Below are 22,934 nucleotides of genomic sequence, written 5' to 3' on the forward strand. Positions count from 1 at the left end.
TCATCCCTCCAGGGGCTCCTTGCCCCCACCACCTCCCCAAGTCCCACTCGTCCCAGAATAGCTTTTGACTTTGGGGAGTAGGGGAAATCTAGGATCCCCTCTAGCTGAGAAAAGAGGGAGCACCCTGAGCAGGGCCCCACACGGGGGGGGGGGCTGGGAAGGGGATAGATCTCTCCCGAGATTAAAGAGAGAGGAAAAAATAAAGACATAGACACAACTACGTCCCTGTGTCATAGAGCTTTGGGCAGAGAAAATGAAGCGGAAAGACGAGAGAGAAAACAAAGACAGAAACAGACACAGGAGGAGAAAGGCAGAAACCAATTGACAGACTAAGCGACAGAGGCAACGGAAAGGAAGAGAAAGACATGGAATCAAGGATGGGAGGAGGATGTAATTTAGTGGCTCTAAGAACAAACTCCGGAGCCAGACTTTGAGATACATGGGCAGACAGAGGCAGAAGCTACAAAATAGGTGTTTTTTAATTGAAAATGTTTATAAAAAGGAGAGGGAACGTGAAGGGGCCCGTGGGCTAGTCCCGGGGTCCCGCAGAGTCGGTAGGAGGGGCTGACAGTGGCAGGAGCAGTGAAGGGCATCCCTCCTTCCAACGGTTAGCGCTTCGTGCGTCCCTCCTCTGTCGTCCCTCCTCTGCCGCCCGTCAGGCACCCACTGCTCATGCGCACAAGCGGGCGGGAGGGTGCGTGGCAGGGACCCGAGTGCGCAGGCGCAGAGCAAAGGGCCTGGGGCCTCCGAGGCTCAGGCCCGCGGCCTCGCGGGCGTGCAGTGGTGCGGCTGGTGCGAGGGTGCGAATCCTGGGCGGCAGATACAGCGGAAGGAGCCATCGGTGTTGACGCAGCGTGCATTGACGCAGAGCGGGGAGGCCGCCTCGGCCTCATCACACTCGTTGATGTCTGCAGAAAGAGGTACAGGGAGTGCTGCTCAGGCCTGGGGACCCCGGAGCCCGCTTGTCTGGCCCTTGGGGCTCCTGGGGTAAAGGGGTGCGAATGCTGAGCCTCCTGTTTGGAGTCGAATCCAGCCACTACCACCTGCTGGCTGTGTGAGCCTGGGCAGGTGGTTAACCTCTCTGTGCCTCAGCTTTGTGTTCTGTGAGATGGGGATGGTAGCCCCTAGGTCACTAGGTTTTCGTTAGGAAAATATACTGATAATGATATCACAACGACCAATGCTTACTCTGTATCAGACATTGTTTAAAGCACAGTACGTGTATTTATCCTCCTAATAACCCTATGAGGTAGGTACTGTGATCCCGTTTACATATGAGCAAGCCGAGGCCCTGCCTGGGGAAGCTCCTTGCCCAATATCACACAGCAAGCCCCCATTCTGCCCAGCGAGTTCTCAGACCAGCTCTCAGAGTCTCTGAGGGCCCAGGCCCGTGCTATTTCTTGGGTGAGTCCGTGGGAAACTCAGCTGTCTTTACTGAGCCGTGGTTTACACACAGGGCTCAGGGTCAGTGTAAATCAGTTGATGGTCACAACTCAATGAAACAGGTTCTACAACCATGCTCCTTTTTGGGATGGAAAAACTAAAGGGCCAGTGACCTGTCCAGGGTCGCACGGCACGTTGCTAGACCGAGCCTGAGGTCTGTCCAATATCCCCCCGAGTCCTGGACTGTAACCACTTTGCTTTACTGCTGTCTATACTAGGCAGCCATGATTCATATTGCCATTCTACAGACGAGAAGACCGAAGCTCTCCAAAGCGGTCGAGCAAATTGCCCCAGGTAGCACTGGGAGTCCTTAGACATCACACCTGCAGGATTCTACAGGGTTCCTCGATCCTGCTTCACACCCAGGCCAGGTCCCTGAGGTCCTCGCAGCCTGACCTCACCTTCTGCGGCAAGTCCCATCCCTGTGCAGGAGTTCCTTCCTGCTCCCTCTGGTCTGGCTGGACCCCCTGATGTCCCTGACATCCCCCCTCCCACCTCCAGCTTCCACCCTCTCCCGACGCAGGCTAGCCCTGGCCACCCCTCACCGACGCAGGCCATGCGGGTCATGTCCAGGCGGTAGCCACTGAAGCAGTCGCAGGTGAAGCCCTCGGGGACACGCACGCAGCGGCCGTGGGCGCAGCCATCCAAGATCCCGCACTCCTCTGCCTCCAGTCCCTCGTAGGGCCCAGACAGGGTGCCTGCAGAGAACACGGGGTCTCAGCCTTCCATCCCTTGAACCTCCAACGTGGGGCCGCGCCCCTGGCCGGGTATCCTCTTCTAAACTGTGAGTCTGGCTCCGGGGCTGCGGGGGGCGCTGTGGGGCCCGGTTTCCCTCGCTTTGCTCTCCCCATCCTCCTCACTTTCTTGGTCTGCAGGTGTTTTTCTGTCCCTCTTCATCACTGCTCTCCATCGCTCTCTCCGACTGCATCTGTGTTTCCCCATATCTCTGAGCCAATAAACACCTCCCCCCGCCCCCTGTTCTCTTTGTTTCTGGATCTCACCCTTTTTCTCTCCCTCTTCCCTGTCTCCATCTCTCTGCACCCCTGACTCATCATCTCAGTCTCCATCCCTCGCCCGGGGTGCTCACCAGGATAGCCTCCACCTTCAGGTGACTCCTCAGGCTCTGGGAAGGAGCCACGGGTGTCGCGGGACCGATAGCGCCAGCGGCTGCCTGGGCCAGGTGGCACGGCAGCCTCAGATTCACTGTAGGGGCCACCGTCGTCCTCAAAGTCAGGCATGTCGAAGGGTGGTGCTCCGTAGGGGGCCTCCCGGCGGGCGAAGGCCCCAGGAGGAGGTGGGTAGGGGTCGTAGGGGAGCACAGGTGGCGAATACAATTCGGGCCCATAGGGAAGGCCCTGGTAGGGTGGACCTAGGTCAGGGCCATATTCGTAAGGGAGTCCAAAGCCACCTGGCCGCGGGGGACCGTATGCAGGTGGACGCAGCACATTGCACAGGGCCTCAAAGTCATCTGTGAACAGGAGCCAAGCCTCATGGTTAGCCCTTGCTGGCCTCAGCACCCACCATTCATGTCCCCGGCGTGGAAAGAGGAGCCCAGAGGAGTGAGGAGGGCCTTGGGCTGAGGCAGCGGAGGGGCTTCCAAGGAGGGGGCTGGGATCACAGGGTCAGTATTGGGGTTTCTGGAGCCAGGATTAGGGGGCTGAGGGCTGAGACTGGGATTCCAAAGTCCTGAGATCAAGAGTTCTAAGTACTGCTGCTAGGAATCAGGGTCCAAGTGCTGGAATTTGGGGGACCCATGGGATCTTGGACTAGGGTCCTAGAGAAATAAGATGGGAGTATTTTAGGGACCAGAGCTGGGGAGTCCCATGGACTGCTACTGGGGGCCTGTGGGCCCAGGATGCATTGGAGGGGATCTGAGCCAGGGCACCTGGAGGCCTGAGGACCAAGGACCAGGGTTTTGGGCCTGGGGTTGAGTTCCCAAGGGCTAAGGATTGGGGGACGCGGGGCTTTTAAGAGCCAAGCTTTGGGGATCTCTGGGGTTGTGTGCTGGGGTCTTAGGCACCTAGAAGTGAGTGTCCAATACACTGGGACTTGGAGGTCTGTGGGCCAGGACAGGGGGTTCTGAGCACCTGCTTTTGAGGTCTGAGGGTACAGGATTTGGGAGGAGGGGTCTCCTGGGCTGTCTTGGCCTCTGATTGTGGCCCAGGCAGGTGGTGGTACCTGAGTCCTGGGCGGGGCAGAGGGCACAGTCCATGCCCCAGGCTTCACCGTAGAGGCAGCAGCACTCTGTGTAGGTGGCCTGGCGGTCCAGCCGAGGGCGACTACACACAAGGTCAGCTCCCACTTCCTGCCAGCACACTCCCAAGTTGTCATCTGAGGGCAGAGACAGCATGCATCAGGGTGGGACAGGTGGGATCGGGTCCTCCCCAATGCTTGGAGCAGCCCAGCCACCCACTGCCTAAAACCAGATGCGTCTCCTCAGCTGTGATCTGCCTCCCAGAGGCCCCCTGAGGTAGCTCCAGGTGAGTGTAGGCTCGGTCTGGCATGAGGCAGTGGAAGGAGAAGAGAGTTTGGGTTGGTGGGCAAAAAGAAAGGACCCCAAGAGATAGAGACAAACACATCCCAAGGGTCAGAGCCTCCAAGAAAAACAGGAAAGCAAAGATGCAGAGAGAGAGAGAGACGAAAAGAAACAAACTTAGACCCAGAGAGAGGCAGAAATTCCAGAAAGCCCAGAGAGGTGGAAAGAGACAGAGACACACAGGGAAATCATAACAGGAAGTACGGCTTTAGCACTTAGTAAGACCAGGTCCCATAACGGTCCTGAAATAAAATTCCGCACAGCCACCCCCTAAGGCAGAGGCAATCGCCAGCGCACCCAGGGTGCCGAAAGGAAGCCGGGGCCCAGAGGCGATAAGCAAAGTGCAGGTACACCCGGCCAGCAAGTGGCGGGCGCCTCTGGAACCTTCGCTTTCCGGAGAACGTTGGACACCAGGCCACCCGGCCTGTGAGTATCCGGCACCACGACGAAATGGGGCGTGAGGGGGCGTGGTCGAGCGCGGGGGCGGGGCCCGGCGCGGGCGTGAGGCGGAGCCGGGGGGAGGGGGCGGGGCTACCGAGGCTCTGGCTTTCGTTGGAGACGCAGCGGCGCCGGGAGCCGTCCAGCACCAGCGGGGGCTCGCACGTGCAGTGATAAGAGCCCACGGTGTTGACGCAGCTGCCGCCCTCACACGCCGGCTCCTCGTCCGCGCACTCGTCATTATCTAGGGAGGCGTGGAGGGAGTGGTTAGGAAGCAGCCCTCTACCCCTTCCCACTTCCCAGCGCGTTGAAGTGATGGATGGAGTCTAGACTCCAGGAAGGACTTCCTGCTGGCGATGGCCACGTTCCAGAGAGGGGCTGGCGGGGTCAAGGGTTGGGGAGGGTGGGGAGCAGGAAGGAGGAGGGGCTCATACCGACGCACTCCAGTCGCTGGGCATGGTAGTAGTAGCCGTTGCTGCAATAACACGAGTAGCCTGGGGCCGTGTTCACGCACACGCCACTCTTGCACACCTGGTCTCGGAAGAGCTGGCACTCGTCCACGTCTGCGGGAAGGATGGTCAGAGGCGCGCCCCACACCAAGCGAGAGAGGGGCGGGCCAGGGTGTGGGGCGGCCGGATGGGGGAATGTGTGGCTCCGAGGCTTGACCAGGGAAGAGAGGGACCGAAAGGTGGCGACAGAGACCCAGAGGTAGAGAGATACGGAAGGGTGGAGGTAGAGAGACAGAGCGGGGTGGGGGGCGGAGTAGGGGGGACCGAGAAACAGGGTGAGAAATATAGGTAAACAGACCCAGAGGGTGAGACGGAGCTGGGCCTGGGGGCTGAGGGGAAGTGGGGCTTGAAGTCTGGCCTTACCCCTCCGGAGGCTCAGGTCTCCGCTCGGTGCCAGGTAGCCCCGGCCATGGGGGCACAGTGACTGGTACTCGGCTGCACACAGACACAAAGCTGAGCCCAGACACCCTCGACCCGGCCCCTGCCCGACCCTGGACTTACTCTTGCCCCCCAGGCCACCTTTCATCACCCAAGTTTTCAGGCCCCCTGCCTTTGTGCCCACCTCTCAGCCTCATGCCCACCTGGCTGGCAGCTCACCCTTGCCCTTACAGTTCCCAGTACCCCAGCCCATGTCCAGATGTGTCTGCTGTCCCAGTCCCATCCCCCCTCTCTACCCAAACCGTCGGCCCTCCGTCCACCCCACAGGCCCTGCCCACCCACCTGTCTCGGTGCTGGGGCACTGCTGGATGCGGCAGCCGCTGCCCCAGCCCTCGCCCACTGTGCAGCAACACTCTTGCCACGTCACATTCCGTGCCAGGATGTTGTCACAGGCATCCGGAGCCGCCGTGTCAAAGTAGCACTCCCGGCGCCCACTGCCCACAGGGCCCTGCCTGGGTGGGCTGGGCCGGCGGGGTGGGGATGGCAGAGGTGGCCGGGCAGGCACACCCGGGCTGGCAGGTGCCTGGGGCTGTGAGCCTGGGAATGTGCCTAGGGAAGCAAAGGGCTAATTTAGCCCAGTGTGGGCTGAGCCTCTCACCCCTATGTTATAGATGAGGAAACTTTGGCAGACCCGGACTCCACACCTCTCCCCATCTGTCCTCATCTCTCTCATTCTCACCCCCTGTCCTTTTTTCATCTCCTGTCTCCCCAGTTCACACCCTCCCAGGTGTCTGGCCCATGTCCCAGGTGCAGTTTGGGTGGGGGGCATTCTCTGGCCTCCTGGATACCTCCTGGGTCCTCACATCGAGTGCGTCCTGAACTGGCCTCAGAGTCTTCCCAAACCTAGGCTTGGGCCTGCACACATCTCTCCCCTCCACCAGGCAGCCCACAGCCTGTCCGCTGGCCTTTTGCCTTCTGCCACCTGCCCTCCCCTCCTCTCCCACGACCGCTGCCTTGGTCCAGTCCTGTCCTCTCCTGCCCAGGTCCCTGCCCCAGCCTGCTCCCTAGGCTCCCAGCCCCTAGTGTCACCCACTCCAGTCCTCCATATGGCAGCTGGAGGGAGGCTTTAAAATCCGGTGATACCCCTCTCCCACTCAAAACCCTTCCACGGTGCCCACTGCCCTCAGAGAAGGCCAGCCTCCCGCAGACGGTAAACTGGTGCAACCTGGCACTGCACCCTCCTTCGGCCTCGTTCCTCCCCACCCCATCCCTGGCTCTGTACAGACTGCCACCCTGAACTTATTTTTGTTCCTCAAACATGTCAGGTCCTCTGTCGCCTTGCCAGGACTTTGCCCTTGCTGTACCCTCTGCCCAGAATGCCCTCCCCACCCACTTCACCTGCCTTATTTCTACTCATCCTACTGCTCTCAGTTCAGACCTCCCTGCCTATAGGAAGCTCTAACTTTTCTCTCAGGCTGGGGTAGGCACCTCCTCTGGATTCCCACAATCCCCTAGCCTTGCCCCCTCAGAGCCTTGTTCCCTTTGGCCCAGGCTTCCTCCTTCCAGCTCAGATTTCTCTGGTTGTCACTATCTGGTGATATCTCTGCCTGCCCCCTCTGGACTGTAAGCCCCTTTAAAGACAGAGTGGTCTCTGTGTCCTTGGGACCTAGAATAGGGCCTAAACACAGTGGATTCCCTGGGAACATTTGTTGAATGAAGGAATCTAGTAGAGTCAGGGACAGGGCTGACACCAATTCCCCCCACCCACATTAACCCATGTGTTCTGAATTTTTTATTGTTATTTAAAACAACAACATTTAACTGATGGCAGCCGTCCATGCCTAGAATGGTTAGTCCACATATTTTTCTGTGAGCCCTGCAGCCATCAGTTAAATAGCCACATCAGTCTTACCAGCAGAAGTTCGTGGGGGAACACAACGTCCAGTCATGGGGTCAAACTCCTCAGGGCTGGTGGGACAGACACAGAGGAAGGAGCCTTCGACATTCTCACACAGGGCAGCTCCACACACACCCTGTAGTGTTTCACATTCATTCACATCTGTGAGCATGAGACAAAGGGGAGGGAGAGTCAGTGGTTGTAAACATCTGTGATTCCAAAGGTCTGAAAGTCTGAAATACCCAAATATAACGGGTATTTTTAATCACCCAGACCCCATCATTCAGTTATCTTTTGGGGACAAACCCTGAATTTCCCTTGGGAGCCTCCTCCATTTTCAACTCATGTATTTTTACATAGGATTAAATCTACTCCAAGTAGACACAAGGCCCAGGCACCGCTAACCAGATTACTGCATTTCTCTGGTTCAGAGAGATGGGTGGTGACCAAGCTGGGCCAGTCGAAGCCAATCCTGGAACTTTTGCTAGAAATAACAAGCAAATTGAACTCTAGGGTTGCCAAGCTGAGGATGTAAGCCTGGAGGTGCTAGGGCCTTTTTTGTCATTGTGAAGAGTCTGCTTAATTATAAACACAACAGAGGAAAGCAGAGCTGAGGGGGGGAGACAGCTAGCCTTGTTAGAATCCCTGGACCCGAGTGCGCCTCAAGTTCAAGCATTTTCCAGGACTTCACCGCTTTAATTATTCTCAAAGAAATAAATCCTGTCGTGTTTGCATTTGTCAAAATTTAAAGAATATATAACTGGCACGCCTGGGTGGCTCAGTCGGTTACACGCCCAACTCTTTTTTTTTAATTTATTTGACAGAGATAGAGACAGCCAGCGAGAGAGGGAACACAAGCAGGGGGAGTGGGAGAGGAAGAAGCAGGCTCATAGCAGAAGAGCCTGATGTGGGGCTCGATCCCAGAACGCTGGGATCACGCCCTGAGCCGAAGGCAGATGCTTAACCGCTGTGCCACCCAGGCGCCCCAACACGCCCAACTCTTGATCTCAGCTCAGGTCTTGATCTCAGTGTTGTGAGTTCAAGCCCCATCTTGGGCTTCACACTGGGCATGGAGCCTACTTTTAAAAATTTTATATATTTTTTATTTTATATTTTATATGATTTATATATTTTATATATTATATATATTTTTANGCAGCTCACTCTCTCTATATTTATATATATTATATATATTTATATATAAAATATATATTTATATATATTTTATATATATAAAATTTTATATCTTATATATATATATCTCACTAAGATTCATGCAGCTCACTCTATGTAAATTGAACCTCAAATGGAAATATCTGGAAACACCTACTGGACTCTGGTTAATGCTATGCATACTGAAGAATTTAGGGAGAAGTGTACCGATGTCTGCAATTTAATTTTAAACTGATCCCAGAGATAAGGTGGATTACAGACAGATAGGTGAGACAGCAAGTATAATAAAAGAATAATGGAATATAGATCATGGGTATGTGGACGTTCATTCTACAGGCCTTCCAATTTTCTGTATGTTTAGACATTTTCCTCAGAAAATGGGAAAAAAGAAAATGTTTATGTGCACTTAAGATGAGTGTGCATTAAAAAAAAAGATCAGTGTGTGTTTTACACACTTTATGCATGTATTTTTTTTAGGCCCCCCCAAAACAAGATCTGAATGAATGGGTTTACTGTTGCTTGCAACTGAAGCAGTCCTGACTGATACGGAAACGATGTGGAGTCCAAGGTCTAAGTTCCGCAGGCCCAATGTGTGTGTGTTCGTATTTGCTCACAGCAAATGTGAACTCACATCTGTTCAGGTCTGTGGAGAGGAGCAGGGCCTGACCGACGCCCCCCCCACCTCTGGCCCCAGCCACCCCCAGGAGCCCCGTACCCACGCAGTGACGCCCGTCCCTGGCCCCCTCGTATCCCTGGTCACAGAGGCACTGGAAGGAGCCGGGCAGGTTCTGGCACACGGCGTGGGCCCCGCAGAAGGACCGATTCCGGCATTCGTCCACATCTGCAACCACCAGACAGTTAGGCCCTTGCTGGACCCTCCCTCCCCTCCACATCTCACCCAAAGCTGGACGGACACCTACCCTGGCATCCGCCCCCTGGCGTGGGCTGGTAGCCAGGGTCACAGGCCGGTGTGCAGCGGTAGGAGCCAGGGGTGTTCTCACAGCGCTGGGCTCCACAAATCACTGAGCCATATTCTTGGCATTCATCCACATCTGCGGAAAAAGGCGGGGTGGGAGAGGGGAGGGGAGTCACAGGACTGGATTCACAAGTTCCCGGTGCTGCTCCCAGTGTGACTGAGAAGTCTATAAATCTGGTATTCGAGGAGTCTGAGCTTCTAAAGTGTTGAGACTCTTAAGGTCTCACTGCCATTTCTCACATAGTCCGAACATGGTCCCACCTCAGGGCCTTCGCACTTGCTGTTCCTTCTGTTGGGAACACTCTTCCCTTGGCTATCTGCACGGCTCCCTCTCTCATTTCACTCAAGTGTCTAGGTCAAGGCCTTTCCCCCACTGCCCTGTCATCTCTGTCCAGTTATCCTCCTATATTTTCCTTTTTTTTTTTTTAAGATTTTATTTATTTATTTACTTGACACAGAGAGAGAGACAGCCAGCGAGAGAGGGAACACAAGCAGGGGGAGTGGGAGAGGAAGAAGCAGGCTCCCAGTGGTGGAGCCCGATGTGGGGCTTGATCCCAGAACGCCGGGATCACGCCCTGAGCCAAAGGCAGACGCTTAACGACTGTGCCACCCAGGTGCCCCCTCTCTTTTCCTTCTTAAACTTGATATTATGTTATCCATGTATCTCTTGGCATGCCAACTGTCACCTCCCTAGACTATAAACTCCACAATACAGGGACCTGTGTCTGTCTTCTTCCCCCCTGCATCCCCAGGGTGTAGAACTGTGCCTGACACACAGTAGGTGCCCCAAACTGTTTGCTGAATGAACCTTGAATCTACTTGCCTATTTACTGTCTATCTTCCCCCCCCCCAACTTTCCCCCTTCATCTCCATGAGGGCAGGGACTTTGCTGGATTCATTGCCTATTGCACCCCCAGGGTCTGGCACACAGTAGGTGCTTAATGAATTCTTGTGGAATTCCCACAGTCATTTCATTTGCCCCCCAAATCCTCACACCTCACCTCCATGAGAAAATTCAAGGGCACACTGGTGGCTTATTTCCACCACAGAGGTGGGGACACGGTTTAGTGCATTGGTTGGGGGCTCCTCCCCTCCCCTGAAGCCCGGAAGGCAGGTTCTCCTCCTCAGTCCCCAAGGGAGCTGACCCTTGGGGCAGGGGTGGGGGAGGAGAGTAGTCTCACCGTCACAGGTGCCCTCAGGGCCCGCGTGGTAGCCAGGGTCGCAGTCTCGGACACAGCGGTAGGAGCCCGGGGAATTCTCACAACGCTGGGACCCGCACAGGGCCGGGCCCCGCTCGCGACATTCGTCCACGTCTGAGGAAGGAGACAGAGCAGTGAAACGGGGGAAGCAGGGGAGGCTGGGAGGCAAAGCAGAGCAGGTGAGGGAGTCATAAAAGGGAGTGGAGAGTCAGACGGGGGGGAAGGGAAAAAGCAGCGGAGGGGAGACGGATACAACAGAAGGGAGGCAGATGGGCAGGGATCAGGCCGGGGAGGCGCCTCTCACCGAGGCAGGAGGCGAGGTCCGGGCCGGCACGATGTCCGGGAGGACAGACGCACTCGAAGGAGCCGTCGGTGTTGGTACAGATGCCGCTCTGGCAGAGGTCTTCCTCGCTGCACTCGTCCACGTCTGCGGGACAACGGCGGTCCACCTCCTCTGCTTAGCATTCTAGGCCAGGTCCCTCGGCCGCCCTTGCCCCGCCCCTCTGGCTGAGGTCTCCCACTCTTTTCCCTCCTCCAGCCTTAGGCTCCTCCTTTCCCCGCAAGCCCCACCCCTCCGACGGGTTCAGGCTCCGCCCTTTCCAATCAAGGCGCATCTTATCCAGACTCCGCCCTTTCCCCTCCAAACCCCGCCCCTCCCTGGGCGCCGCCTGGAAGCTCCACGATAGCTGCTTTGACTTTGATGCTTTGAGACCTCAGTCCAAAAATTCAGACTCCGCCTTCCTCCCTCTCTTAGTCCTGATTTTCTTGGTGTAAGCCTCCCCTTTCCCGGTCCAGGCCCAGCCTGGGTACTGACCGAGGCAAGAGGCTCCGCGGGGTCCGGGCCGGTAGCCGGGGGCGCAAGTGCAGGCAAAGGAGCCGTCGGTGTTGAGGCACTCGCCGTGCGGGAAACAGAAGTCGCCCTCTAGGCACTCGTTCACGTCTAGGGTGCGGGAAAGATGGGGCTACGGGGTCGTCGCCCAAGGAGCAACTCCACCGGCAAGCCCCACCCGCAGCCTGTTAGTCCAGCTTCCATCTCCCCAACAGCCTTGACCCAGGAACCCAGACCAAGGGGTTCCCAGGTTCCCCGGCCCCCTCTTCGCCTTCGCCCCCCCCCTCCGCCCCTGCCCACCTGCCCCTGCCCACCTGCGCAGGGCCCAGGCCGACCCGAGGGCGCGCGGTAGCCGGGCGCGCAGCTGCAGCGGAAGGAGCCCTCGGTGTTGGTGCAGTGGCCGTGGGGGCCGCAGGAGGCACCTGAACTGCACTCGTCCACATCTGTGGGAACGCGGCTTTCAGAAGGGGTCCTGGTCTACGGACACTGGAAGGATTCCCTTGGGGCAGAGGGGTCTGGAGAAGTTGGCGGGTAGTGTCTCAGGTTGGATATGAGGTGAAGGCTCCATGGCAGAAGTGGGTGGGGGAGACCAAGATTCCCTGATTCTAGGGACCATAATTGGGTGTCCTTGGGGGTCCGGATTTCTGGGAACTCCCTGTGGTGGGATCCTGGTGTCAGTGAAGGGACTCTGGATTAGGACTGGGAGAAATTAATTAGGGCAAGAAACCAGGTATTATAAACCAGGATCATTGGATGGCATTCTGCTGAATCAGGGGTCAGAGTCAGTGATTGGCATATGAGACCAATTCGAATCAGGGGTAAGAGTCAGGGTCCAGAATTCCGCCTCTAGTCAGGGGTCAGGTCAGGGATCATGCACCAAATCAGGCGCCAGGGAAGGTATTCTCAGAATGGTTAGGGGCAGTGAGAGATAGGATCAAAGGTCACAGAGAATCAGGGGTTATGGCAGGAGATATGGCTAGGTCAAATGTCACAGGTTCAGGGGTCACAGGTCACATTCAGGGTCAAGGGACAGTCAGGATCAGAAGGGTTACAACTGCCATCAGGGTTGTAGTGAGGGTTTATTAGCAGAGGTAATGGTTAGGGTCAAATGTCACAGCCAAGTTAAGGGTTCATGGGTCACAAACTCAGATGTCACGTTCAGGGTCAAGGTTCATGGTCCAGATCAGGAATTGCAGTATGGGTCAGGGGCCCATAATTTAGGTCAAGAGTCACAGTCAGACTCTGGGGGTCCAGGGGACTAAGGTCCAGGTCAGGAGGTTACGGGCCACGTCAAGGGGCATGATGCAGGTCTAAGGTCATAACCAGGGCTTGGTCTCACCAGTGCATCGGCCATGGTGCAGGTGGTGGCCAGCAGGACAGGCCCTGCACTGGAAGGAGCCGGGTGAGTTCACACACTCCTGCCCAGGACAGGCCAGGTGATTCTCACACTCATCCACATCTGGGGGGCAGGGGAGAAGGTGGCCTTGAAGGAGCAGCCCGGAGCCCCCCTCACCCACCCACCCTCCTCCCTCCCTCCCCGGCCTCACCCTCGCACTCGGAGCTGGCAGCGTTGGGTTGGAAGCCTGTGGGGCAGACACACTGGAAGGAGCCTTCCGTGTTCTCACACCGGCCATAGGCGCAGGGTGGGGGGCTGCGGGCACACTCGTCCACATCTGGGGCAGAGGGAACCGGTGGGGCTGAGAGAGGGGCCTGGACCCAGCCATCCCCACTGCTATCACCAGCCACCCCAACATTCCAGTCTGGAGGCAGTCTCTTGGACTTTGCCCAGGCTCATCCCACCTCCCAGGAGGACAGACTCCTTCCCTGGGCCCCCACTAATGGTCTCTCCAGCTGCCACGGTGAAGCTAGGGCACCACCTCCCGCAGCTGCCCTCCCCACCTCAGGGTGTGGCCCCCTCCCCAGGGTTCCCACGAGCCAAGAGAATCATTCCAAAAGGGAGGAGGAATGGAGAGCGCCCTCATATTTGGTGAAAGGGGAGAAGACGTTGGAGTCAAACTCTCCCCACCCTCTCAGCACCTCCACTCCTCTCTGCCCCTGCTCTCCCACACCAAGCCCCATCACCCTGTCTCTCTGCCCCCCAACCATGTCTCTCACCAGTACCCACAGCCAATGGGGGTGGAATGGGCTTGGACTGCACACCCTCACCTTGGCATGGGGCCCCCGGCCCTCGAGAGCGGAAGCCAGCCGGGCAGGCACAGTGGAAGGAGCCCACTGTGTTGTCACAGCGGCCTGGCCCACAGGGCGGTGGCTCTTGGGCGCACTCATCCACATCTTCTTCACACGCCGAGCCCCGGAAGCCAGCCGGGCAAACACAGCGGAAAGAGCCAGACAGGTTCTCACAGACCCCTCTGCCACAAAGGCCTGGGCTCTGCGTGCACTCGTCCACATCTGCGTGGGGCAAGGGGCCCAGAGTCACACCTTTATGCCCCCCATGCCCCTGCACTCCACTTGGCCTCCCTGACCTCCATCACTTTCACTTTCCCCTCTCCATCCTTCTGCCCCCCTGTCCCCATCACTCGGCCTCCTTGTCTGCCTCATTCTAACCCCCTGTTCCCCATTATTCAAATTCTCCATCCTCCATCCCCCTACCTTTTCAATCCCTAAGCTTCCAGTCGGCCTCCAAGAACTCTAGTCCCCACCAATTGGCCTCTTTCTGCACTGTTCTCAATAACTCTACCCCCTTCCCCCATAACTGACATCTCCATCCTCCATCCCTCTGCTTCTCCATCTTCCATGACTCAGCTTTTCTGTTTCCAATCACCTGGCCTCTCCATCCCCATGTCACTGTGTCTCTACAGCCGTCAAGGCTGCCTGCCAGCTCTTAGAACCTACCCCCCACCCCGCCCCAGCAATCAGCCTCCCCCTACCTCATTGCTCAGTTTCTCCATCCCTCATCACTGCCGCTGTACCCTTCCCCCCACACCCCTTCCCCTCTGTCCCTCCCAGTTCCTCACCCTGGCAGCCGGCTCCGTGGGGAGCAGCCTGGTACCCAGCGGGGCACACGCATAGGAAGCTGCCTGGCGTGTTCTCGCAGCGCCCGCGGTCGCACGGCGGCGGCACACGGTGGCACTCGTCCACGTCTGCAGGCACCAACCCGGAGGTTGAGACTGGGGCAGACACTCCCCCTCACTCCCCCGACGCCCGCCCTCAGAGGGCTCAGGGAGGATGGGAGGTGGAGAGGGCAGGGGCGGAGCCAAACTTGGGCCGGGGCCACCTTGGGGCGGGAGCCAGGGGCAGCGGGAGAGCCCGGGGAGGGAGGGAAGAAGGCAGGTGAGAGAGAGGACCAGACGACGACTGGGGACATGGCCAAGGCAGAGGCGGAGAGAGGAACCGAGAGGGGGGCAATCTGGGGAGGGCAGGACCTGGGTAGGGCCAGGGCAGGAAGGGCGGCTATGGGGACCGAACAAAGGGAAGGCAGGAGCGAGGAGAGGGCCGGGACGGGGTGAGGACGGGCGGGGCACGGGTGCGGCAGGGTGGGAATCGGGGGTCGTGGTCAGGTGATAGATTGAGGCCGGTGTAGGACAGGGGCGGGCCCGGCGGTGGGAGGGAGCCAGTCGGGAATATGGAGGGGGCGGGGCGGAGGAGAAGCGCAGCCGGACCTGGTCCCGGAGAGAAGCCGTGGTACAGCAGGGACCGGCCCCGACGGAAGAGCCGGCTGCGTGCCGAAGAGGCAGTGGTGGGGCGGAAGGGAGAGCGGGAGCCGATCGGGGGGCGGGAGCAGAGGCGTGGGGAAGCGCGGGAGGGCGGGAACTGCTGGAGCGCGACGGGGGCAGGGTGGGGCCTGGAGCTGGGCTGGCGGATTTCTCACCCAGGCACTCCGTGCCCCGCGGGCCCGCTCGGTAGCCCTGGCCGCACACGCAATGGAAGCTGCCTGGCGTGTTTTCACAGCGCCCGGGGGCACAGGGCGGGGGCACACGGCGACACTCGTCCACGTCTGAGGGCACGGAGGGGGCTGGTCAGGAGGTGACTGGCAGAGCCCCCCGCCCCGCCTCCGTCCACCCCCACTGCCAGGCTCACCGACGCAGTGTGTGGCCTGCGGGCTGAGCCGGAAGCCAGAGTCGCAGGCGCAGGTGTAGCCACTGGGCCGCGGGATGCAGCGTCCCGGGCCGCAGACCTGGGGGTTGCGCTGACACATGCCCACAGAGGGACCTGGGGAGGCCAGACAGCCAGGGTTCCCCCATCTCTGAATCTTTTGTCCCCTTCATCCCAGTACACTCCCCTCAGATCCTTTGCCTGAGACATCCTCATGGATGTCCCTCCCCAAGCCCAGTCTTGTGCTTCTGAGCCTCCTCTCCTTTATTATGGACATTCTCATCAGATCCTCTGCCCAAATTCCCTTTACTGCCACCCGAAGTCTCCACTTCTGAATATTTTGCTTTCCACCCCTCTGCCCGAGATACGTTCTTAGTGCCCTCTGCGTGAAAAGTGATTGTCTAACGTTAACTGGGCACTTACTATGTGGCCGACTCTTCAGAGACAGTTCAATGAATCCTCACAATGATCCTCACTTTACAGATAAGGAAACTGAGGCTCAGAGAGGTTAAATGCCTTACCCAGTTGACAGAGATCTTGAACCCAGGCCTGTCCGACACCAGCTCCTAATGTTACCCAACACTTGACTCTCCAAACCTTTCTCTCTTCCCACCCATTCCTTAACTCCTCTGGCTGTAACATCCCTATCCTGATATCTTCACCTTGGAGCTTCCCCCTAAAGTCCCCACCTGTAATACCCCCATCAATGCCCTCGATTCCCTCTACTGCACCTGATTCAGGGATCTCAGGACCAGACCAGGCAGGGATGCTGGGCGGGGGAAGCTCAGGGCCAGGCCTGGGCTCAGGTGGGGGTTCTGGACGGTGGGTGGGCAGAAAGCCTGGCAAAGAAGGGGTATCAGTGAATGGAGACCTGAATTTGGATGTCCCCTCTCTCCTTTTTTCCTTATGAGGCTGGGGCAGCCCCTTGGAGATGGCATCTCCTCCCCCAGAAACCAGCTCACCTGAGGGTGGCCTAGGAGTGGAGGGTGGAGCCCGGTGGCTGAGGGATACTCGGGGTGGCTCCTGGCCCAGGGGTCTGGTGTTGTAGCGGAGGTCAGAGGCCGAGTAGTGGTAGCCAGGGCCAGCAGGGCAGATCTCCCGAAAACCCTCTGGGAACAAGAAAGGGAGGGGGAGAGAGAGAGAGAGAGAGTGAGAGAGAGAATGTGAAAGCAGGAGGGAATGAGAGGAGTCTGGAATCTGGCCTTGACTGGGGGCAGGGCTTGGTTTTGGGTGTTGGTCAGGGGTTTGGGCTGGATGCTGGTTTGGGGTAGTAGCCTGGCCAAAGAATGGGACATCTCAGAGGCTAAGGGTGGGACCAGGGGTGTTTTTCCTTATTTGGGATAGGGACAGGGACAAGGGTTGAAGATGGGATCTGGTTTAGTCTGTTGAAAGGTCTGGTTTTAGGCAGAAGCTAGACTGCTGGGGAAATGTCTCAGGAAAGGGGGTGTCTGGGGTGGGGCCCAAGAAGGAGCCTAGGCTGAAGGCAGGGTCTCAGGAACTCCGGACTTGGCCAAATCTTGGGGACAAGGTTGGGCAAACAGTGTATCTAAAAGGCTAGGCATAGTAAAGGCTGGCCACGACTCAGGAGGCGTGAGGTGGGGCCCGGCCTGGAGTCCGGTCTGAGGATCTCAGGGGCTGGGGGCGTGGCCCAGGCTAGGGCCCAATCCGGATTGAGGGCCCCGGGGGCGGGGCCTAGAGTGGGCACCCTGTAGTCAAGTCTAGAGATTGTCCAGGCGGGAGGCACTCACCTGAACCGAAGGGCGGACAGAGCTGGCAGCCTCGACCCCAGGCTTTGCCCACGCGGCTACAGCAGCAGATCTGCTTGGTGATGTTGCGCAGAATGGGCAGCGAGCAGCCACCGTCGCGGAGCACGCGGAAGCAGGGCCCTTTGGCCTCTGAAATCACGTGCTGGGCTGGGGGTTGGGGAGAAAATTATTCAGGGCAGGCTTGGGAGTGTAGAGGAACTAGGGGATCTGGGAGACAGGAGGATGGTCCCCGGGAGGGTTTGGTGGGTGTAAAGGCCATTCAGAAGAGGTCTGAGAGGGTCTGAAGGAGAGGTGAGGGGTCTGGAGGAAGGTTTGGAGCCTGAGGAAGGAATAAGGGAATCTGAGAAGGATCTTGGGGTCTGCAGAAGGTCTGGTAGTCGAGGGAGATGAAAGTCTTCGGGGCCTGAGAAGAGCTAAGAAAATCTGAAGATCTGAAGGGATATAGACCTAAAGATATGAAGGGTTCTTAGAGGGGCTGAAGGTCTAGGTAGTCTGGGGATGTGTAAGAGTCTGAGACGTTCTGAGGGGAGTCTAACAAGAGTGCTTGGTGGGAGTCTGGGAGGATCTGGGGAGTCTAAGGGAATTAAGGCCCAGGGATGTTCTGGAATGGGTCTGGGTGCTGGGAGGACAGACGTGGGATCCAGCCTCAGCCCCCTCCTGGTGGCTCACAGATGCAGCTGCTGCGGGATGAGTCGTGCAGGAAGCCATCGGGGCACACGCACGTGTACCCGCCGTGCGTGTTCGCACACTCCCCGTGCTGGCAGCGCCCGCGGGTCGCGCACTCATCCACATCTGCGAGGAACGCAGTGAGTGGTCTCAGGGGCGTCAGGGATGAGCTCCCAGCCAGCCCAGCTTATACAGCCAAGCCCTTCCCACTACTACCCCCCGCCCCGCCCCCGCTCACCTTGGCAGGACCCATTAACCCTTTCAAAGCCTGTTGGACACGGTCCATCTGGGGTGCCCACTCTGTCTGAAATCCCTGTGGAGAGAGAGAGAGGGGTGGGACGGGGCGAGCGGAGCGAAAATAGATGGGCGGGGACAAAAGAGATGGGAGGGATTAAAAGATGTTAGGTGTGGCTTGAGTGCAGTGTGGGCCTTAGGTAGGCGGTGGGACAGAAGGCAACGTGGGAGGTTCCAGAAATGCGTGAGTGGGGCCGTGGCATAAAGGTGGGATGAGAACAGAGTACCCAAAGTCAGGAAGTGGAGCGGGCGGTCCCAGAGCGGTATGGATAGATCTAGACTGGAAATGATCCCCGCAACTGGGTAGGTGTGGCTAGATTTTGTGAACAAGGTTTGTCTGTGGGCAGGGTACCGGGAGCCACGGGGTTATCACCTCTCCCCAGCTCCGAGCACCTCAGGGACGTCCTGGGGCTTACCCAAGTGCTCCGAGCATGACTGACAGTCGTGAACGCCCCAGGCCAAGCCTGCCCCTCTGCAGCACACCTCCTGAGTCCGGAGCCCGGGCAGCGGGGACGCACACTGTGGAAAAGTGTTGGGTGAGCGCGCCCCCGCGTGGTGGCGCGCTCCGGGCCCCTCCCCACCCACCTCGTCTCACTTCGCCTCCGCGCAGCTCCCGAAAGCAGTAACCGAAGCCGGAGGCATCGGAATAGCTGTCCTCGCGCGGCGCGCTCTGTGCCAGCACGGTGTAGGGCGCCGCCGCCTCCGCCCGCGCCGCCGCCTCCGCCCGTGCCACCGCCTCGGCGTCCGCCTCCTCCCAAGAGCCGGACACACGCTCCACCTGGTGCACCACCACGGACGCCTCCTGCGGGTGCTCCACGTGGACGCTCACCATGGACGCCACGCCTAGAGGGAGGCACGGCAGGGCAAAGGGGCGTCTCCACGGGTTCTTACGGACTGGAACTAGGAATGGGGGAAGGGCGCGCTGGAGGATACTCAGGGGAAGGCAGGAAAGATGAGGGTCAGAGAAACGGCGAGATAGTGGGCAGATGCGTCAGACGGGACCCCGGCCTCGCTCTCCTCACCGTGCTCGTCGTCGCGGTGGTTGGCCAATGGCATGGTGTACACCGAGCGGGTGAGGCCCGGCATGGCCGGGGCCGGTGGCCGGGCGCCCGAGGAATGCAGCTGGCAGAACTTGCCAGCGAAGTCCGGGGGACAGAGGCAGCGGTCAGGCTTCACGCACACACCGCCGTTGTGACAGATCAAGGGACACAGGACTGGGGGAGAGAGAGAGGCTAGCTCAGGCCCTAACGTTAGACGCTAAGTATCACCTCGTTGTAAGTCGCTCCGCCTTCAGCTGTCTCGTGTCACCCTCACCAGCCCTGGCCACCTGCACTGGCTGGGTCAATCCTACAGCCCTCGGGTATAGCTCCGCCCACTGGGTCAGCTCACTACGCCCTCCGGCTCTTCGTTCACTTTCAGGTCACTCCGCCCTTCCTCTCCAGTCCCACTTTCAGGCGGAGTCCAGGCTTTCCAGGCCCACCGAGACAGCGCTGTCCCCGCCCACTGGCTCAGGCCCGACCACTGTCGCTCTTTCCTTAGCAGTTAGCCCCGCCCATCTAATAATCTGGCTGGGTCTTTAGCTACGCAGACCCGGTGCTGGTCTCTTCCATTGACTAAATCGACATTTCGGTCACCCCCCCCCGCCCCGGCACCATTCCCCTCCCAACCCTGTCTCTTTACCATTCTCGGCACACGCAGATTCCGTCTGGCCGCAGCCACGACACTCAAGCTCCGCCCACTGGTTGTGCGTCCCCTTCTAAGCTACTCGCCCACATTACCTTCTATCCGACGGATTCTAAACCTCACCTGTCAAGGTGTTTAACCTGCTGCCTTTAGCCCCGCCCACCTTCCTTTTCTCACGCCGATTTCCCCAGGCTCCTTGGCTCACGCTCCTCCCGCCCCCCCCCTTGGCTATCGGGGCGACCTAGCCCCACCCACCGCGCTTTGTCTCCGCCCACGTCCCCTCCGGCTCTGGCTGCAGAGTTCTAGCTCTGCCTTCCCGCCTCCTGTAGCCCCGGGGCGGGGCCACGACGGGGACGCGCCTCCTCTCCCCTCTGCCCGCCCTCGCTGGGCCCCTGGCCACCTCTGGGCGGGGCACTGCCAGCTGTGCGGCGGGGTAAACAAAGAGAGGGGTGCGGCGGGGGTAGGGCGGCGGCTCCGCATTCCGGACCCTTGGGGAGCCCCGAGCCCTCTGAGCCAAAGAAGGCCGGACGTATCCTGCGAGGGCACCCCCTCCCTTTCTCCCCCGGGGCTGCAGAGAACAGCTGGAGACAGCTGTGAGGAGGGAGGAAGGGGGCAGGCGGCTGGGGCCGTCCAGGAAGGCGTGTGTGGGATTCTGAGCCACACACTGGAGAGAGGGAAAGCATAGAGGAAGCCCCTTCTATTTAGAAGGGTAAAGAGACTGGACTCCTGGAAGGAGATCAGATAGAGTGCAGTATTCTGGGATTCAAAGATGGCTCAAGGTTTCTAGAATAGAAAGAGAGCCTAGCTCAGAGGAAACCGAAGCTTCCTTTCATTAGAAATCTGTTAAATTCTTTTGGGGAGAGTTACCTAGAAAACAGGACTCTAGTGCCTTCTAGGGGACAGCTAAGTTGAGGGTGCTGAGAACAGGGTTTACATGGAGACATGGGATTCCCTGGGAGTCCCCAGCACACAAGAGCCTCAATTGTCTGGGAAGATTCTAAGATACTGTGGCTCCCCCCATCACCCCCCAGCTAAGGGATTAGGTGCCCAAGTCTTCGGATTAACGGCTGTGTGGGGGGAACACAGTGTCTGGAGAGTCTTCTTCTGACAATCAGCTGATCAAGACCAGCTCTGGGGTTCTGTGAAGATAGATGGATCAGAAGTTCCTGGGGAGGGGGCCAGCTGGAAAAGCAGGATTTGGAAAGCTAGGAATCAGGAATCTGACAGCACTTAGTTGGAACTGTAAGAGAATGGTAGTCCTTTGAGGAAAGAGAATTCAGCTAGGGAGTGCAGTCATCACTGTATGGGGTTTGTAATCTGGGGTTTCTCTGGGAAGTAGGGAGGAGTAGCTGAGGGACAATACTACAGAGCTCTCTGGTGAGGGGCACAGTTTGGGGGGATTACATCAGAAGAATGGGAGGGAACTTTACTGGAGGGGCTGGTCTCTGGAGTCTGTTGATAGGGGTGGGGAGGAGGCTTAGGGTCTGAAGGCTGAGATTCTGGGCTCCCCCACTTAAGGGAGTCAGGCCAGGACTCCAGAGTGCCCTAATAAGGGTCCTTAATTGAGTAGCAGGAGAGGCTTAACTAGGAATCATGATTCCAAAATAGGAAGGGTCTCTGCTGGCGGTCACAGGAATCCAGCTAGGTCTCAGGGCATTTCCCAGCCACCAAGGGCATTTCTCCACCTTTTCTCGGTCTAAATGCCAGCTCCCCCACCCAGCTCCCTTGGGGCTCCCACACCCTGTATGGGTCAATACATGGGTACTGCCAACTCCATGCCCCACGCACACCTCGGGAGGAATAAGGATATGAGGACATCGGGGTCCTGCTGGGGTCAGTCCCCCTTCACATGCCCCTCCTGTGCCTCCAGGGGCTTGGCACCCGCCTGGGCACGGCGCCTGGCACGGGCGCGTTGGGGCTGGGCCGGGAGGGAGTGTAGGAAGGAGGGAGAGAGAGGAGGAGGGAGGGAGTGGCAGCGGGCGGGGGCTCAGGCGGGAGATGAGCTCACGCCGGCCAGGGCTGGATTGGCTGGGGGCCAGGCTGGGCGAGTTCTCAGAGCCAGGGGCCCCCACTCCCCACTCCAGAGGGCCTCTGGGGTTGGGGGCAGGTAGGCCCCCACCCGGAGAGCCCGCCCATCCCTGCACCCTGGGGCCAACAGGTGGCCCGCCCTCCCCACCTCACCCAAGCCCTGGCGGGGGGGGGGGGGGGGGGGGGGGGTCCCTACTGTAGGGGTGCCTGGTGCACACCCTCCTGTCCCCTCTGCCCCCCAGGGGGCGCCCCTTCCCCTTGTCCTCCTATCTGGATTTTTCTCCCACGTGCGACCTTTGCAACTCAAGGGCCTGCAGAGATTCTCCTTCTAGGGACCCTTTCCCTCTCAGCTCTTGGGATCAACTTTCCTCACCCCAATCCCCCTCCTCACAGGCACTCCCACCCTGGATTTTCCTAATCCCTCCCACCCAAGACATAGAAACTGGGACACCCCTAGGGTCCCTGAAACTCTCCCTTGGTCTCCAGGGACTCCTTACAATCTCAGAATTGGGGCTCCCTTCCCCCAAGCTCCAGGCCCCTCTGTTCTTGTATCTCCCACTTTGACTCAGAGGCATGAAAGCCGGCTGCAGTCCCCTCACGTGGGACACCACAGGTCCCTGAGAACCCTCATTGCTTGCAAAATCGGGACCCTCAGGACTCAACCCCAAACGCCAGGAATTTAAGTCCCCTTCCTTAGATACCCCAGGGGGATTCCCCGGCACTCCTGCACACCGAATCTGGGCTCCCTCTCCCCGGGGAACTGTCTCTCCCATCCCCGGGGACCCTCCTCCCCCTGGGAGCCCCTCCCTCGGGACCACCACCCCGCACTCACAGGCGCGGAAGCCGGGTCCCCCCGGGGCCGCCCCGCCGGGCGCGCCGCTGTCCACGCTGGTGGCGTTGCGGGGCGCGCAGGTCGGGGTACAGCGGGAGCCGGTGGGCCCATGGACGCAGCGCAGGCCGCACACGGCCGGGGTGAAGCGCACGCGGAGGCGCTCTCGGGGCCGGCCCAGCACGGGCTGCGGCCCGAGCAGCGCCAGCAGCACCATTAGCGACACCCGCGCGCCGC

The 22,934-nt window shown here is 58.9% G+C and overlaps 1 protein-coding gene across 3 annotated transcripts; it reads right to left on the reverse strand.

The window, feature by feature from the left end:
* Positions 1-460: 460 nt before the first annotated feature.
* LTBP4 (latent transforming growth factor beta binding protein 4) lies at positions 461-22,928 on the reverse strand. 3 transcript variants are annotated; one of them, XM_034638197.1, is made up of 30 exons: positions 22,701-22,928; positions 19,180-19,371; positions 18,753-19,000; positions 18,574-18,676; positions 18,102-18,176; positions 17,867-17,989; positions 17,180-17,344; positions 16,394-16,540; positions 16,163-16,270; positions 15,417-15,548; positions 15,208-15,333; positions 14,354-14,479; positions 13,545-13,787; positions 12,926-13,051; positions 12,718-12,837; positions 11,693-11,821; positions 11,364-11,489; positions 10,854-10,976; positions 10,532-10,663; positions 9,295-9,426; positions 9,090-9,215; positions 7,217-7,363; positions 5,647-5,913; positions 5,290-5,361; positions 4,852-4,980; positions 4,515-4,661; positions 3,622-3,774; positions 2,531-2,911; positions 1,989-2,141; positions 461-908 (listed from the first exon to the last, which is right to left on the reverse strand). In XM_034638197.1, exons 1-30 carry the CDS (start codon positions 22,912-22,914, stop codon positions 754-756), a joined length of 4,620 nt encoding a protein of 1,539 aa, XP_034494088.1. In that variant the 5' UTR covers positions 22,915-22,928; the 3' UTR covers positions 461-753. The 3 variants fall into 3 exon arrangements, with proteins under 3 accessions (XP_034494088.1, XP_034494089.1, XP_034494087.1); XM_034638198.1 differs by lacking the exon at positions 22,701-22,928 and adding an exon at positions 19,838-19,989; XM_034638196.1 differs by having other exon boundaries at positions 16,163-16,540.
* Between the last annotated feature and the right edge of the window lie 6 nt (positions 22,929-22,934).

This window comes from Ailuropoda melanoleuca, chromosome 12 (genome assembly GCF_002007445.2).
Source record: "Ailuropoda melanoleuca isolate Jingjing chromosome 12, ASM200744v2, whole genome shotgun sequence".
In the NCBI taxonomy this organism is placed as follows: Eukaryota; Metazoa; Chordata; class Mammalia; order Carnivora; family Ursidae; genus Ailuropoda; species Ailuropoda melanoleuca.

Excerpts from the sequence above, each read along its gene's own strand:
- LTBP4 (XM_034638196.1), bottom strand. The coding sequence starts at position 22,914 with ATGGTGCTGCTGGCGCTGCTCGGGCCGCAGCCCGTGCTGGGCCGGCCC. Across the intron at positions 13,052-13,544 it reads GCCGGGGGCCCCATGCCAAG|ATGTGGACGAGTGTGCCCGC; the intron begins GTGAGGGTGTGC and ends CCTCTGCCCCAG. Across the intron at positions 4,981-5,289 it reads AGACCTGAGCCTCCGGAGGG|ACGTGGACGAGTGCCAGCTC; the intron begins GTAAGGCCAGAC and ends TCCTTCCCGCAG.